The 16,350-nt window shown below is 60.1% G+C and overlaps 3 protein-coding genes across 3 annotated transcripts; 1 reads left to right on the top strand and 2 right to left on the bottom strand.

Moving 5' to 3' along the window:
- Positions 1–1,374: 1,374 nt before the first annotated feature.
- VTJ83DRAFT_7406 (uncharacterized protein) lies at positions 1,375–5,752 on the top strand (the record flags this gene model as incomplete). Its single annotated transcript, XM_071014225.1, has 6 exons — positions 1,375–2,256; positions 2,360–2,469; positions 2,546–4,036; positions 4,136–4,228; positions 4,308–4,922; positions 5,047–5,752. The coding sequence occupies 6 exons, from the start codon at positions 1,375–1,377 to the stop codon at positions 5,750–5,752; spliced, it is 3,897 nt and encodes a 1,298-aa protein (XP_070863623.1).
- An 888-nt stretch (positions 5,753–6,640) lies between these two features.
- VTJ83DRAFT_7405 (uncharacterized protein) lies at positions 6,641–7,862 on the bottom strand (the record flags this gene model as incomplete). Its single annotated transcript, XM_071014224.1, has 3 exons — positions 6,641–6,831; positions 6,984–7,154; positions 7,334–7,862. The coding sequence occupies 3 exons, from the start codon at positions 7,860–7,862 to the stop codon at positions 6,641–6,643; spliced, it is 891 nt and encodes a 296-aa protein (XP_070863622.1).
- A 1,309-nt stretch (positions 7,863–9,171) lies between these two features.
- Positions 9,172–13,619, bottom strand: VTJ83DRAFT_7404 (uncharacterized protein; the record flags this gene model as incomplete). The annotated part of the gene is made up of 2 exons (XM_071014223.1): positions 9,172–10,731; positions 10,818–13,619. 2 exons carry the CDS (start codon positions 13,617–13,619, stop codon positions 9,172–9,174), a joined length of 4,362 nt encoding a protein of 1,453 aa, XP_070863621.1.
- Positions 13,620–16,350: the final 2,731 nt, after the last annotated feature.

The raw sequence follows: 16,350 nt of genomic DNA, 5'->3' as shown, positions 1-16,350 counted from the left end.
CGAGAAGGGCATGGACAAGAACGAGGGAAGAAGAAACAACGAGACCCGAAAAGAAAGGCCAGCTTCGTCAAACTTGCCTCTTGAAGGCCGCCCATTTGTTCAACCACGCTGCTAACGAAGGCCGCTTTACTCCAACAAGCGTAGCACAGGGGGGGCGCTCCCCCCCGGCCAAGTGGGCAGCCGGTGCCGACCCACGCATCCTTGCGCCGCTCTCTGATTGTTCAGCGGCACCCTGTCAGCGTCGGCTTCTCTCTCCACCAGCCCATGCACCCTGGTCTGCACGCCGTGCGCCTTTCGTCGAGGCGTGTCTGGGCGTCTGGATGTTTGGGAGCATCATCTCTCTCTCTCACAATTTTTGGTAGCGTAGCAGTGTTTCCTCCTGGCTTGAACCAGCGACCACTCTTCCCACTGACCGTTTCTCCCGGCCAGGCCCCGTTGTGCTGCGCCCACCCACCCGTCCGGCCTCTCCTCGCCAGTTCCAGTCTCCGATACGGATCGTTACGCCACTTTTCCCCCTCCCTCTCTTGCTCACGACCAGCCTTGCAAGACGTACGACACGGGTAAACCCGAAGGTACCCAGTGTCTTCCCCCCTCCCTTTCCTCTGTTTCTCGTTTCTGGCTGCCGAAACCCGTACGTTACCGTTCTTCCGTCTCGTCAACCGAAGAGACTCCTTGCCATCCTTTCTCGTGGGTCAACTATCTTCTCTCTCCACTTCCGCCCGACGGGAACCCCCCCCCCCTGGGAGGTCTTGGGACGCACACAACACACTCCCCATCGTGTTGCTGCCCAACTTGATACCCTCATCGTTCTTCCGTCGCCAGCGCTGCTTTGGAGGGCTCACAGTGCTAAAGGAAACGCAGAGCTCATTGAAGGAGAGGAGAAAGCCAGCCGAGAAAGAGCTCGATTCCTCTGAGCATCCCCCCGGACCTTCTCCGGGCTTGCTAACACGAGGGGGAACGCCCGCACTTTTTCGGACAAGGAAAGGCACAAACAGGCGCGTTCGCACACGCGAACCCCCCGCCGGTCTTATCCACCCACCCCCCCCGGATCAGACCGCCTTGCCCGTGTCCTTGGATCTTTACTTCTCTCGCCATACTGTGCGGTCGTCGCTGGAGGCCACGGTCACGGGGCCTTGTCGGTTTCCCCTGCTTCCCTTTTTCGCCCCAGAGCGAGGCTCCCTCCCCGCTTGTACCTCCCATCGCAGCCGCGGGAAGTCACCTAGTTGCCCCGTTGCTTGGTTTCGTCTCTACCTGGCTGCTGCTGCTGCTGCTGCTGCTGCTGCCGCTGCCACCGCCGCCGCTGCCACCGCCGCCGCTGCCACCGCCTCCGCCTCCGCCTCCGCCCACGGCGTCGTCGGCTTTTCATGTACATGCATGTATAAAAGACCCCCAGCCATGGACCAAGGGCAGCCTGACACCAAACGACCGCGTCTGTTGACTGGACCGTCGTGGTCGGTCGGGGGTTCTCATCATCACGGCGTAGCACTGCTCAATCCCACGCCCTCCCCAACCGCCTCCCAACTGGCTCACCTCCCCCCACCGTCAACTCAGTATCAGCAACCCTCACCGCTCTCCTATGCTCGCCCTCCCGGCCCAGGTGATCATCCTCCTCCTCCACCGCCGCCGCCTCCGCCTTCACAACAACAACCAGCACCACCAGCGCCACCACCACCACCACCACAACAACAACAACCTCAGCAGCAGCAACAGCAACAGCACAGTCTTCCTCACCTTGCCCACTCCCACCCGCACCCTCCCTCAGCCCAGACGCCCTTCGACAGCGACCGACGGCAACATGAGCACGACCGCTTCCCTCCAATGCAAGAACACAGGCAGCCTCCGCAGTCTCCGGCACACCCGACGTACCCCCCTTACCCTCCTCGGGAGCCGATGATCAAGACGGATCCCTCTGAAGACCCGCTTCCCCAGCTGCGCAGGCCGCACCCGGCCAGCAACGCCCCGGACTCCATGACTCCGGTGACGCCGCACCCGGCCGTGGCTCCTCCCCAACCACCGCCGTCGGCGCCGGTGCCGCCGCACTCGCAGCCGTACGCGGAGGACAGGCGGCATATGAGCTTCGACAATGGGCCAGCGCCGCCCATGTACAACCGCCAGCCGAGCTACCAACCCCAGACGCCGCTCCCGCATCCCTCGCCCTACGACTACCCGCCGCAGTATCCGTCCCATGGCGATCTTCCGTACCAGATCCAGGTCGCGGCCGCGTCGGGGAAGCGCAAAGCGCAGCGCGCAGCCCAGGTTCGCTCTCCGCTCACCTCAAATGGCGCCGACAGCAGCCGGCACCCCCCCCCCCCCTCCCCCTCCTCCCGGGCAGCGTTGCTAACCGGACCTTCTCCGTCAGGCCTGTGACTCGTGCCGGCAGCTCAAGGCGAAGTGCGACGAGTCGAAGCCATGCAAGAGCTGCAAGGAAAAGAAGATTGAGTGCAAATACCGCGAGACGGTGCCGAAACAGTGCGTTCTTGCTCCCCTTCGCGCCCATGGTTGGCCATTGTTGAAAACGGCCGGTTTGCTGACCGCCCCCCCGCAGGCAAGATAAGATTGCTGCCGAGATTCTGGACGCGCTCATCAGCCTTCAGAAGTCGTTTGACGACCGCATGGCCCGCCTTGAGCGTGCCATGATCCGCCAGGGGATTCAGCTGGATCCTCCAGGCCCCTCGACCGAGCCTACGTTCGGCGATGATGCGGGACGGCCGGCCTCTGCTGGGTCCGGAGCGCCAGCTGCCGAGGATACCGAGATGCTATCCTCTGTAGGAGAGGCGGCGGCGGCGGCTGCGCCCGCGGCAGCTACGGCAGCGCCAAGACCCACCTCCACCAGCGATCTGGAGGAGGATGTTGAAGTCGAACCCGGTCCCGTCGTGAAGCCGGGCGTCCCTTCGATCCCCCATAACCATACCACGCTGGCGGCCTTCTTGCTGAAGTGGCGACCCATCTCGGTTCTCGTCCGGGACATCCTAGAGGCGGAGAACGTCAGGTACGTGGACGAGTTTCCCATCAGCCAGGAGGAGAAGCGGGGCGTCCTGCGCATCTGGGGCCGCGGCGAGGGCAAGGAGGGCAGCGGTCCCCGTGCCGAAAAGAGCGAGAGGGACAACCTTCGTGACCTGGGCTCCATGGAGGTGGCATTGGATGACGTGTCGGATGTGGGCGTCTCGTCGCCGGCCGACCTCTGGGGCACCGCCAGCGGCTCGCTCGGCCCTGTCGACGGCAAGTCATCCATCATCACGCAGGGCCTGGACCTCACCGAGTCGACCGTCATGAAGTACGTCAAGAGCTACCAGGACAACATTCAAAACATGCACCCGCTCATCGCGCCCGCCGACCTGAACGCCATGGTGAAGTCGTTTCTGGAGTCGGTCCAGCTCCACTCGAACCGCCAGTCTCGGGGCAGCGGCACGGGCATGAACATCGCAAAGTTTGTTGGCACGCCGACCCCGCAGTTTGAGACGGGCATGAAGCGAAAACGCTCGTCGCCGCCGCCGGACGGCATCGAGTCGCCCTCCAGCTCCCCCAGGCCCCCCCCCAGGCCCATCTTCCCGCGGTCCATGAACAGCGCGCTGGTCTTGCTGGTGCTTGCCCTGGGCAAGATCTGCCTGCACAAGGATAGGATCCCTGATGTGGTTCCGGCCAGCGACGCGCCGCACAGCTCGCCCTCGGTGCGGAACGGGTATCCGCCGTCTCCCGTCCAGGCTTCTTCGCCGTCCAACACGCAGTCCTCGACCGGCCTGTCCTCTCCAAAGGAAGGCCCGGAGCGACCGGGGCCCAGCCGGCGGTCCTCGCTGCAAGGACAGGGCCCGTCTCTGAAGGGCGGCATGTCGCTGAAGAGGAACCTGGACGTGATCCCAGGGCTGGATTACTTTGCATGCGCGACGGATATCATGGGAGGCCAGCTGGCCGGGACGACCTTCCGTCACATCTACTCCTACCTGCTTGCCGGCCTGTACCACGGCCAGCTGGGCAGGGTTTTGGAAAGCTATGCCTACATTAAGGAAGCTGGCTACGCGATCCAAGTTCGCATGAGGCCGTAAGCATTTGCCCCGCTCCTTTTGACGTTGGCTTTCTCGTCGACGTTTGGACACGAAGAGGCTCGTCCCGCTAACGCATTCTCTTCAACAAACACCAGGAGGCTTGACCGGTTCAGAAATACCAACGCCGTGGCCAGAAAGTCGGATAATCAGCTTACCTTTGCCTTCTGGACCTGCCTGCAACTGGAAAGGTGAGCCTGTTTCCCCACCAACTCCCCCCCGCGTTGCCCTCCTCCAAGACGTCGCTCCTAACCTAGCTTTTCCGTCTAGCGATATTATCGCCGAGCTGCCGCTGCCTCAGTCCCAGATTCTGGCGTACGAAGACATGATGCCATACCCCAACATCAAGATGGCCGAGGAAGCCGGGTTCGATCAGCATGTGCTCCAGAGCTACCTCGCGCAGCTATACCTGCGCAAAAGCCTCAACCAGATCCACGGCATGCTCTACAACCCCGAGAAGCCGCTGCCTGCCACCGTAGCGGCCGGGAGCAACATCATCGACTACATCCAAAGCCTGCTCGACATGCGCTTCGTGCCGCCCGAGTTCATGTTCAACATCGACGACCCGCCGGCAGGGGACATACTCTCGGCTCGGCTGCGCGCAAAGTATTGGGGGGCCCAAGTCATCACGTATCGGCCGTTTGTCCGCCAGATCCTCGAGCACAACTTCCAGAGGACCATGGCGCTGGAGGGCCAGATGCCCGCCCCTGAGGATTTCAGGTCGGGCGTTGTGGTTCCCGTCATCGGTCCGGACGAGAAGATCCCCCCCGAGATGATCGAGTACGCGCGCAAGGGTGTTCGGGCCTTGGTCGAGAGCACACGCGCGTTCCATGGTCTCAAGGAAAAAAGGTTCATCGTTACCAATGTGTTTGGAACCGCGCATGCGTAAGTCTCCCCAAAGAAGCGAAACTCTCCCGCCTCGTCGGGGTTGTTGGCAAGGAGCGAGCCCTGCGCGCGAGAGAGATTTGCCTCGACGCTAACGCTAACATGACCTCCTCCTCTTTCCCAGCCAATGGGGCAATCTTCTCACGCTCTCGGCCGTCTTCCGCGATCCGACGCTCAAGGAGCACGTGGACGAGAACCTGCTCAAGCACCTGTTCGCCCGCACCATTTCCTTCTTCCGCGTCATCGCTCATCCCTCCAGCGCCCTCTACATCGACCTGCGCATCCTCGAGGGCCTGGAGCGCGAGCTCTGGGGCAAGCAAGGCAGCACCGAAATGACGGACCACCCGACCGGCTCGAGCTTCTCGAGCATGGCGAGCACCGCCCCGCTGTCGGGCGCGGGCTCGGCGCCAGCCACCACCACCACCTCGGCGGCCACCATCCCCCGCCACCACCGCCGCCCTCCCCCCCGCCGCGAAACCCAACGGCCTGCCCCCCTCCCCGATCCCCATCACCCGCATCATCAGCACCAACGGCGGCATGAGCGTCTCCCCGCCCATCGCGTCGCCCGTCCCGACGTCCTTGTCGGTCGCCTCGCCGACGCTGCTGGCGCCCATGCTGAGCCAGAGCCCGAGCTCGGCCCACTCGCCCTTGCCGCCGTCCCTGCCCGCCTCCGGAGCTTCGGGCCCTTCTGGCTTGCCACCTGTGGCGGCTCCCCTGTCCGTTTCCGCCACGATGTCGGCACCAGGGACGCCGGTTTCGGCGGAGCAGCTCCGCGCGGCGGGCGTGACCGCGTTGTTGTCGCCCATGGTGCATGGACAGCAGTCGCCTAGGTGATTTTTTTTTTTTTTTTGGTTTGGGGGGGAGGTGAATGAAGCCGGGTTGTTTGGGGGCCGTTGCCGCATTTGTGCGCATGTTTTTGTTGGGTTGTTTTTTTCGACCCCTTCTCGCCGTCTGAAAAGGGACGGGGAGGAGCGCGCGTCTCTCGTGGCATTCCTGGGTTTTCTCATGTTTCTTCTTTGCGTGCATGAATCGGATCTTACTTTCTGGACGTTTGCCCGCGGCGGAGATACCACTTTGTGCCGTCACTTTTTTTTGTACTGTTTCTTGGGTTGCACTTCTTGGAAAGCTCTTGGGGGTGGTTGGAAATGGACACGGATAGCATTGGATGGACGGGGGTTGGGCGGCTCTGTGTCTCTACTTACTACTCTTGGCTCGTTACTTTGTGTTGTCTAACACATATGGGTTCTCTGACTACTCCCGACCACCTCCACCCTCCTCTCTTGTGATTACGGGCTGGTTGCTCTACGTTGACCGACGGTGCTTTCCCCTCGTGCACATACGATGACGCACTGACGCACAGACGTGAATGTTGGTGCTATCGAAAAGATCCAGTGTCGCCGATGTTGGGTGCGAGCGTGCATCTGAGCCGGGCCGGGTGGCCTGGTGAAGCGCGCATGGCTTCCCTTCATCTAGGAGGGAGAAGGGGGGGAGGGGGGTTGGTCTTTATGTGTCTGTATATATAACTAGACGTAGGTTGCTTCAATCATTCGAAAGCGAGGTGTCACACGATGGGCTGGATCCGATGTTTTCGGCACGCAAGCATCTGGGGAACCATTCTTCTCGGAGCAAGGACGGCATAATCGAGAGACGGCAGGTTGGGATTTGGTCAGGTCATCGCCACATTACACCACCTCCGGGGTATCATTCCATGCATCCAGTTAAAGCAGCACCACGCAAAGACACAGCCACCCATCCGGATACGCTGCTTCACGCATAAGTTCCTCCAACGGCGCCCTGAAAGGAGCGGGGCTGCCGTGCAGAATGACATGAGCGAGGACGGGGTCCCGGCTGCTGGGGAAGAGAGTTGGGAGGACGCTCTTGAGGGCTCCGCCCAGCGTTTGAGCTGCTCCTGTGTTGTTGTCGTCGTCGTCGTCGTCGTCGCCGGATGGTCAGCTTGGAACGGTTTGGGCTGCGCAGGATGAAGAGTACGAGCCCGTGGGGGAGAGGAAAGGAAGGGGCGGAAGCTATGGGCCTTTGTCTGTCTGCACGGAGGAAACTCACGGTTTGGAAGGCGTGGAGGCACCAGCGTTTGGATCACTTTCATGGAGCCTGGTGTTGAATCGGTGTTGTCGTCTGGGGAGGAAGGCATGTAGATTCGGACCGGGACGTGCTTCAGCGGAGTGGGTGTGTTGAGCAGGCGGTTGTGGATTTTGCTGTAGGTGGTGTAGTCATCTTTTTTTTTTTTTTTTTTCGAACCGAACGGAGGGTTGGTCAGCATCCACTTGCATCGTCAACGAGAGAGCTGGAAGTCCGGAGACAGGATGAAGGCCATGCCCGCGGCTGGAGAGGAGGAGGGCGAAACCAACCCCCCCCCCCCCCTCCCTCCCGAAGTGAAAAGGGGGGCGACTTACTATCTCTCACAGCGTTCCACAACGCAGTCGAGTTCTCCTTGGACAAGCTCATGATCTGCCTCGCGTTCCCATTTCTTACAAAATCCGCCTCCTTGACCGAGTTGGTAAACGTATCAGCAATGTCCCACTCGGGCCCATCCCCCACAACCAAACGCCACGGCAGGACCTCGGGCTGGTACAGGTCAAGGAGCAGGCCCACGGCCAGGTTTCGCAGCAGAATCCCCTCGTGGTGGAAGCTCGAGCAGGGCGCTTCAAAGTAGGCCGTCAGCCGGGGCAAGAGAAAGGCAAGGTAGCTGAAGCGCGGCACCGAGACGATGAAGGGGGCGGCGTCAGGTCGGGAGGTGTGGGTGATGTACAGGGGCACTTGCAGGCTCCAGAGAAGGCGTGGGAGCGGTGTGGTTGCTGCTGCTGCTGCTGCTGCTGGGTTGGCGTCGATAGGAGGGCGATCAGAGTCGCTGGGCTTGCGGGGAACTGGTGACCCGGAGAAGGGACCAGACGAGCCCGTGGGGGACAGCGATGGTGATGCCATGGGTTGACCTTGGCCCCTTCTTCCTCCAGGCGGCTGACGAATTTGGTGAATCTCGAGAGTCCAATGCAGATCAACACCCTGGCCGTCACTGCTTTTCTCGCGATGCCGATTTCCGCATGCTGTATTACCCCAAGGGCTTTCAGTCACCCGAGAGGTCGATGGTGGGTAAGACAAGAGAAGTGCGTTGCCAGAGTGAAGCGGGGTTGATTCCAGATTCCAGGAGGATGGCGGCAGGGAGAGCGCTGCAGCCTTGCGGGGGCAATAAGATCTCCCAGAGATGAATCTTGACCGCTACTGCAGAGCGACGGAAGACGGCTGATCAATGCATATGACCATGCGGCACTTGTGTCCGAAGTGCATTTTGTACAGTACGTGTTGGATATGAAACGTGGACGATGAGGTTGAAGTTGTTGCCCTCTTGCCTTTCCAGACTCCAGACCCCAGGCAGGCTAACGTCTTCCAGGGTTAGGGTTGATGATGGATCAATCCGTCTTGCTTTCTGCTAACGGCCCCCCACCCCCTTTATTCTCTATCCCGTGCCCACGCCAGGCGTCAGACAGCGTGCGATACATCAGAAACCAGTAAACAAATGAGCATGGCGTAATGCTGTCTCACTCTCACCCAAATATCTGCAGTCATCCGACAGCCAGGGTCAACCAGCTGAGAGGCCATCCATCCCACATGCCCTGCCATACCATAAAGCAGGGCGTAAGCACAACCCTGACGCTCAAGCGTGTGGCTGCATACCATGCTGTGGTATCATGGCGATCCAAGAACACATGACCAGAAGGTGCACAGTTGAGTTGGGTCAGTGCAGGATGGAAGAGATAGCATATCATCAACTAGTAAAAATAGACGGGACACCGACATAGGAAAGAGGCATTCGTGGCCGCATTTGCTACGTGACATGCGTGAGTAGTACAATACACGGTGGCAACCCCAATTAGCCGCAGAACAAGTAGGGAAAAAGGCCAAAAGATGGAAAGAAATGATTATGGAATACATGTATATATATACACACACAAGAAGTCTGAACAACAGAGGAGTCTTGTATAAACAAACAAACAAACCCGCCCATGTACATCACCACTGCCCCAAAAATGCACGCAGAGAGCATGGGAGGAATATCCAAGCATGAAGAAAGCAGCGAAATAAAGGGGGGAGGAGTTTGAAGAAAAGAAGAAGGAAAAGAAAAAGAAAGACGTGACATCGGAAGACAGCTGTAGTAACTCAGAGATAGAAGAAAAAAAATCAACAACCCGAATAACTTTCTAGAAGTCACCACCATATTACCCCCGTAATAGAGCTCTCAAGAAGAGATACTTGGTTTCTTCTTCCTCCCAAACATTTTCAGCCCCCCATTTGTGGCTTCCCTCCCAGCAACCGGGCCCGGGCCTGGACCAGCTGCAAACCGATCCGCCATCATTGGCCCAGCACCCGGCGGAGGTGCCGAATTCTTCAAGAAGTCCGCCAAATCGGATGTCCCCCTGCTATGAATAGCAACCGGATCCCTCGGCTCAAACTTCTTCATGGGCACCCGTCCGGTTGACATGGCCGGACCGCTCGGGCCGAGGGCACCGCTGCTGATGAGGGCCGCCGCCGCCATGGACGACGTTCGCACGGGGGGCGTGTACGCGTCCATCCCTCCCGGGATGTTGACTTGGATAGGGACGTGGCCGCCCTTGGCACTTCCGCCGCTGCTACCGAGACGGCTGCTGAGGCTTCTCGACTCGGAAGGCGCTTGCGGGCTCTCGGGCCGATTGCTGCCGGACAGCGAGCTATCGCGGCGGGTGAGACGTGCCATGAGGCTGGGGGCGCTGGCCTTCTTCTTGGGCTTGTTGTTGGTGTTGTTCAGGAGGTTGCGGGTCTGGGCGATATTAAGCGGCTGGACCACCGGCTCCGAGGGCGGCGCGTAGTTGTTGAGGAAGTCGATGAGGCTCTCCTCGTGCGTTTGGGCGCGCCTCGGCGGCCGAATCGGCGCCAGGTCATCGTCATCCTCAAACTCCTCGTCGCTCAAGTCGATGGCGTAGGGATCGCGAACCCTTCGCTGCTTGCGCTGCGGCATGGGCATGTCGTCGTGACCCATGGTGTCGTAGGATGTGGCCTTGGTCTTGGTGAGGAGAGCGCTGTGCGAGTTGATAGAAGACTGGATCGATGGTGGCACAGAGGATTCGGTGGCATCGTTAGTCGACGCCTGGCTTGTTCGGACCTCAAAGTCCCGCAGCTGCGCGTCCACGGGTCTGCCTCCGATCACGCCCGAGAACTGGTCCGAGTCCATGGTGGTCCGGAACGGGGCGACGGACCGGGGGATGCGTGGATTTCCGGGCCCGCCCGGCGGGCCTTGCCGGATGAAGTCGATCAGGTCCGAATTGTCATCCTTGTGTTCCACTATAGGTTCGCGTGCTTGGAACCTGGGCCGGTTGGGGTTGCTCGTCGTTGATACCCGGCCCGTGTCGATGCTCATAGCGGATACCGAGGTTTGGTTCCGGAGTTTTGCTGGCATGGATGGGGCGCCGCCCGCGGGTCCGGTCGAGCGGAGGAAGTCGGCGAGATCAGACAGGTTTTCCCGTTCCAACCTGGCATCTTTCGCCTGAAGCCCACGGCCGCCCCGAGCCTTGGACGCCATCGAGGGGATGGACCGCGGGACCACACCGCCAGGCTTGCCCGTGCTGGACTGGGAAAGGTCAGGGCCAGAATGCACCATCGAACCGGATGACTTCGGCGCAGATGCACCAGGAGGTGTCCTAGAATCGGACCGCGGCATCGAAGAAGACCGAGATCGCGAGACGTTCTGGCGCGCCTCCTCGCTCTTCCTGGGCTTGATAGAGACGATTGGGCTTCCGTTGGAAATGGACCGTGAAGATTGGTACTATGAGGAATCCCGGGTTAGCTGTGGTTCGACAAAAGACATAGATCCCAACCAGAAAACTCAGGCAAGGCGTAGTGTGTACTTACGTCGAGGTCGCGCATGTTCTCAGGAGTAAGGGTGTATTGAATGGTCTGGTCGCTCTGGATGAGCTCCTCAAAGTTCCTCGCGACGTCAATACGGACCTGTGCATTATCCTCCGAGGTCCGCACAACCTTCAGCTTGCTCGACGCGGGAGAACCAGACACTGGTTGCCGGGCGCGACCTATTGATGATTCGCGGGGACGAGACAAGGAACTCTGCGACGGACTCCGTGGCCGAGAGCGTTCCATGGATACTTGGCCGACCATAGCAGGCTGTCGCAAAGCGGAGGTGTTTGCGACGGCTTGCCTCCCAGCACTGCGCTCGGGAACAGCGGGCGGCTTCGCGGTGGCGGTGTATGGCCGCTGGTCATCTCGCTGATGCTGTTGGCCGTCCTCTTTGCCCTCCGGCAACGCGGGCATCGACTCAATATATAGAACACCGCTGCTAGACGACGACGCCGACGATGCGGGAGATGATGTGGCTGGCAGAATGGTGGACTTTGTGCGCCTGGAAGGGGTGGACGGCTCATGGGCATCGTTGTGCTCGAACTTGGCGGCTTCCTCTTGTCGCGCTTTGGTCGCTGGTAGTTCTTGGATGGGCGGCACGTTGAATGCGGCCTGCGCGGGCCGGCTAGTGACTCTAGCAGTGGTGGAGGTCGCGGCCGAAGTACCGGCGTGAGCCACCATGGCGGCCGGGCTCGTCGGGGTGAGAGGCGACGCAGTGTAGACTTTATCAGCAGGATGCTCCGCGCCTGCCATTGACGACACCCTTGGGGACAATGTCGACCTTGCCACGGGCGCGACGGTCAATTTGCCAGCAGCGCCCTTGTCATGGTTCGGCTCGCGCTCCTCTGGAACCGGGGGTGTGTTGGTGCGGCTGTTGGCGAGGGATGAGCTCGAGCGACGACCCGACTCGGTCGCGAACGAGCTGCGCTGCGAGATGGCCGGGCTGCGCGGGCTTGTCACTTCGATCAACCTTGCCGAGTGGATGCTGGGTGGGTGAAGAGGAAGGTTTGTGTTGATGGCCGTCGGCCTACCATCCACGGAAGAAGCAGCGGATGAGCTCCGGCCGAGAATCGACACGCGGGAAGACCTAATGATCCGCGGCTCCTCGATGGACACCTCATCCTCGTCGTCATCCCTGATGTCGTCGTCTTCGGCGGCATCCCCACCAGCATCGATCGCCGTCTCTGAGTCAGGCCCAGGGGCTTTGCTCTCAGCTGATGCGTCCGCAGCCACGGTTGTCGATGATTCAGGCTCGATGATCCGGGGTGCAGCCTGGACCGTGACGCAAACCTCGGGCTGCACGTCCGACGTTGTTTGAACGGTGTAAGCAATGGCCGGCAGGGAATTAGACCGCTTCCTGCCGAGATCTGAATGCGTGATTTCTGCAGGAGGCGCACCGCCCGACGACAGGAGGACCAGACTCTTGGGACGGCCCGACGAGCTCTCGTCATTAGTAGCTTCCTCTTCCTCGTCTTCGAAGCGGGCCAGGCCGGGTATCAGAATTTCTGCAACGTCGTCCGGACCAAGAGGCAGGGGGATCGATGCAGCAACCAGATACTCTTCCACAAGCTCATGAGAAGAAGCCTTCTCTTCCACCTCTCCCTGCTGTCGTTCCTCCTTCTCCCGTTGGCTTAGTCCTTCTTGTCCTTTCCGTTGTCGCCGTTGTTGTCGCTCGTGCTGTTGCTGTTGTTGCTGCGGCTGCTTTTGTCGCTGCTGCGGCCCTGGCGGTTGAACATCGACTGGTGCCTGCTCAGCTTCAACGTCCGGCTCGCGGACGGTGGCCGGGACGGCATGCTCAGCGGCGCTGCTGGGAGACCGCAGGTGGCCCGAGACTGAGCGAAGGGAGTCCCGCGAGAATGAGCGGGCCAGGCGGTCCATGGACACCGTGGCGGGGGATCGGATCTTCTTTTTCCACGACCTCCACAGCCGGCCCAGCGTCCGGTCGAGCGCAACGCGTTCCATGTCAGTATCTTCAATGACGATCCTGTCGGCGATGCCAGTCGGGCTCCGAGTGCCCTCCTTGAGTTCCTTTTCGTACTTTAAGCGCATGCGGTGATACGCCGCCTGGCCGGCCACAATCAATGCCTGCTCGCCCATAAACTCGAGAATCGATGTCAGGAAGATGGCCACGGCGGGGGAGACGGCCTCAGAGAAGCGATCGTCGGGCCCGGCGGCAAGGTGACCCTGCTCCATGTAGTAGTCCTCATCTTCCTCCTCCATGTCACCGAGCGACGAGTAGACCATGCAGCGGAGGCGTGTCCTCTTCCAGGCCAGCTCGAGGTCCCAGTCAGCTGGCGACGCGGGCGCACCAGCGGAGGCGCGCGGGGCATCTTCATCATCGCCGCCCAGATACTCGCGCAATTCCTCGTCAGCTTGGTTGATGGCGTCCTTGGCCAGCTTGGGCTTCAAGACTTCGGTCACGGCGGGGCGCAGGTCGGCAAGGGCGGTGGAGCGCGACACACAGAGGAAGTTGAAAAGCAACTGATCAAGGAAGCTGTTGACAAGCTGCAGGGCGGCAGAGGACACGGTGGCGGGCTCGCTCGAGGGCTCGAGCCCATGCTGGTCGTACCAGGACTCGGCGTGGCTGTCGTGGTCGTTGGTGACGATCTGCGAGGCGGCCGAGGCGGCCACAAAAGCCGGCTCGGGAGACACGGAGAGCGGGGGAGACATGAGGCTAGCAGCGATGGTGGAGGGCCGGTCGCTGGAGATGCTCTGGGTCCTCGACCGCGACGGCATCCGTTGTAGGGGATGGGCCATGGCCGAGGATGGCCGGGAGGAGGTCGAGTCTAAAGAGGAGGCCATGGTGGGTGGCTGCGGCAAACAGGCCGCGGAGTGTCAGGGCGGGGGTATCGGAATGACACTGCTGCTGTTACTGGTGTTGCAGACACGCTGCTGCAGTGCCCTGCTGCAGGGTTCTCTATCGATTTAGTGGCTGAAGAGGGCCAAAGAAGCGCAGCTTTGGCGCCACAAGGTGCGTCTGCTTGTTTGTTCCCGGCGGGCGCAGATTGGTCCAGCGTCGCCAATGCAGCCGGCCGGGGAGGTCCAAGACAAGCCGAGAGACAGTGGTGGGTTGCGTCGTGGTTCGGTTGACGTTGATTAATTATCCGCAGAACCGCAAAGCGGCAGACAGGACGGCTCGGAAGAGGAACCAGGGGCTGAACGAGGGTGGGCAGGATCAGGGTGGGTTGTTGAGAAGAGGATAAGGAGATGGAAATGGCGATTCGGTCCGGCAGTGTCAAGTCTGGTACAGAACAGAGTGGTCAGCCGGTTTGACACGATTCGTTCAGGAATCGAGGCTTCGGAGCTGCAGGCGGCCTGAAACGGCAGCAATGCCGGAGCAGCGGGCAACGGCCAGAACAAGCAGGCGACGGCCGAGACGGTGGGAGCAGGAGAAGGTCTCCGGATGCCGATCCAGGGACTGCCCGAGGGCGGCTCGTCAAACTAAAAAAAAAAAAAAAACAAAAGTTGGACCGCTTGGTCACAGCCGTCCACCGAGCGCAAAGACGGACCGAAGAGTGCGACACACCCACGACACTGAGGTCCAGGCATGCGCAAGCAAAGGAGCACACTTGGTTCCAATGCGTCTGACACAGCCGGAGGACAAGCATCGGAGTGCTTCCGTGGGTTCCAACGCTCGTTGAGCCGCAATCCTGGAATATGCTGGCGCGGCTCTCCGGCTCCAATGACGACCACCTCGCAGCAATGGCAACATGAGATGCGCATGCAACCGGGCCCGGATTGCCGCTCACAGAACGGCGCGATGCGAATGGCGGCAGAGCGAGTCGGCCATGCGGCTCCTGTTGGCCAGTACCTGGCAAGTGGGAGAAAGCAATCCGGGGACGGTTTACTCACCTGTCCGGTGAATCAAACGCCGCTGGCGGGCAGAAAACCTGCTCCTCGGCTGGCGGCTAGGATGATGTTGTACAGAACGAGTGTCGACACGCGGCGGAGAGGAAGCACCGCATGGAGTGCAGGCTGCATGGACGGCGAAGGAAGGGAGAGAGAGAGGTGGAAGAACGAGTGTCGGCCCGGCGCAGCAGAACGGGGCTCGGCGTCGAAATGCCGATCTTAGCTCGGTCGGTCGTTCGCACCCGATCGTTCGCCGCCAAGCTCAGAGCCTGAGGTTGGTTGTGGTGTTGAGGGACGAGGAAGATTCCCTCCTCCTATCTCCTCTTTCTCGAGGTCAGCCGGCCGGACTGTCTTGGAGGCACATGGAAGGGAGAAGCTGTGGCCCGGACTCCAGAAAGATGAGACGGACCCCGAGCTCTGGGACCCAAAGCGGAGCAACCGTCAAGGTTCAGGGTCCCTTCCGTCCATCTTCAGCACCCAGATGGAACCCAGATAGGCTAGCGCAGCGAAACGCAGCTTTCCTCACAGATCCCGGCTCCAAACGGGTTTTCGATTGGTCGATCCCGCTTGCGTTGCGGCAAGGACCCCGTGTCTTGGCACACAGGCGATCCTGGAAATGGCCCGGGTGGCTGCAGGGGAAGAAGGTAAAGAAGAATGTGGGCCCGAACCCCCTCCATTCCCCCCTTTCCTGCGCAGGAGCTATACGCTAATCTTGGATGCACGGTGCACCTTGGGATTGCTGGTGTGGACTTCATAAGAATTTGGTTCTGCAAGGCACATCGGATTCTTCTATTTTGCGCTTCAACCGACCATCCGTCAACATACTTACTGCATCGACAGTCGCATGTATAGTGCCGGGATACCACAGTGTATGCCCTGGATATCACCCTCGGGTCGGGTTGACACAAGGCTGTGCTGTCAAAGACAACAAAACTTATTACCTCGTTACCCCTTGCATCTGTTGAACCATGGGCCGAGCTTGAGTCTCTCGGGTTGTGGATCCAGATGCCTCCATCCTTACCGGATGCCATCGTCGCTCTGACCTCAGCACGGGCCGATTCGTCGACTTAATGAAGAATGGACCGTTATCGGCCGACCTGAAAGTGGCGACGTCTCCAGCGAAATGGAAGCACGTCTTCGCATCGAGTCTCCTGATGACGCGACGCCTTTGTTGGGCATCTGGTTCCCAGTTGCAAGGGGGGGAAATGGTGTGAGGGGTTGACGAAAAAAGAAAGAACAAAGACATTGGAGGGTTGTCTCTACAGCAAAACGTTTGATGGCTCCGGTCAAATGGCCATATCCATTTGCCCATAAATCGACCGGACTGTCAAGGTCGGGTAGACTTGACAAAATGGGCCCATTGGCATCCATGAATCCCACTGTACACCACAGTTGCCTCTCCTCCTCCCCCTTCCCCTTTTTCCACTCTTATTCATTTATTTATTTGTTTATGTTTTATGTCAGGGCGTGCCAGGACGGTCAATAATGATAGCGACCGTGTCTGAGACCAAGACGCCCTGCGTGCCGAACCTCCTGTCTCGCCGTCACAGATTAAAGATTCCATCGAGCTCTGCAGATCAAAGGAACGAAAAATTTGCCTAGCTCTACACAGCAATTGGTGGTTGAAACCATTGCCTCCCCGGAGAATGGTGTGGAATCGTGTGGGCCAACGAGTGGAGGTTTG

Source organism: Remersonia thermophila, chromosome 7 (assembly GCF_042764415.1).
Source record: "Remersonia thermophila strain ATCC 22073 chromosome 7, whole genome shotgun sequence".
NCBI classification, from domain to species: domain Eukaryota; kingdom Fungi; phylum Ascomycota; class Sordariomycetes; order Sordariales; family Chaetomiaceae; genus Remersonia; species Remersonia thermophila.
The sequence above is the reverse complement of the archived record's forward strand: the minus strand, read 5'-3'. Positions and strand labels throughout refer to the sequence as shown.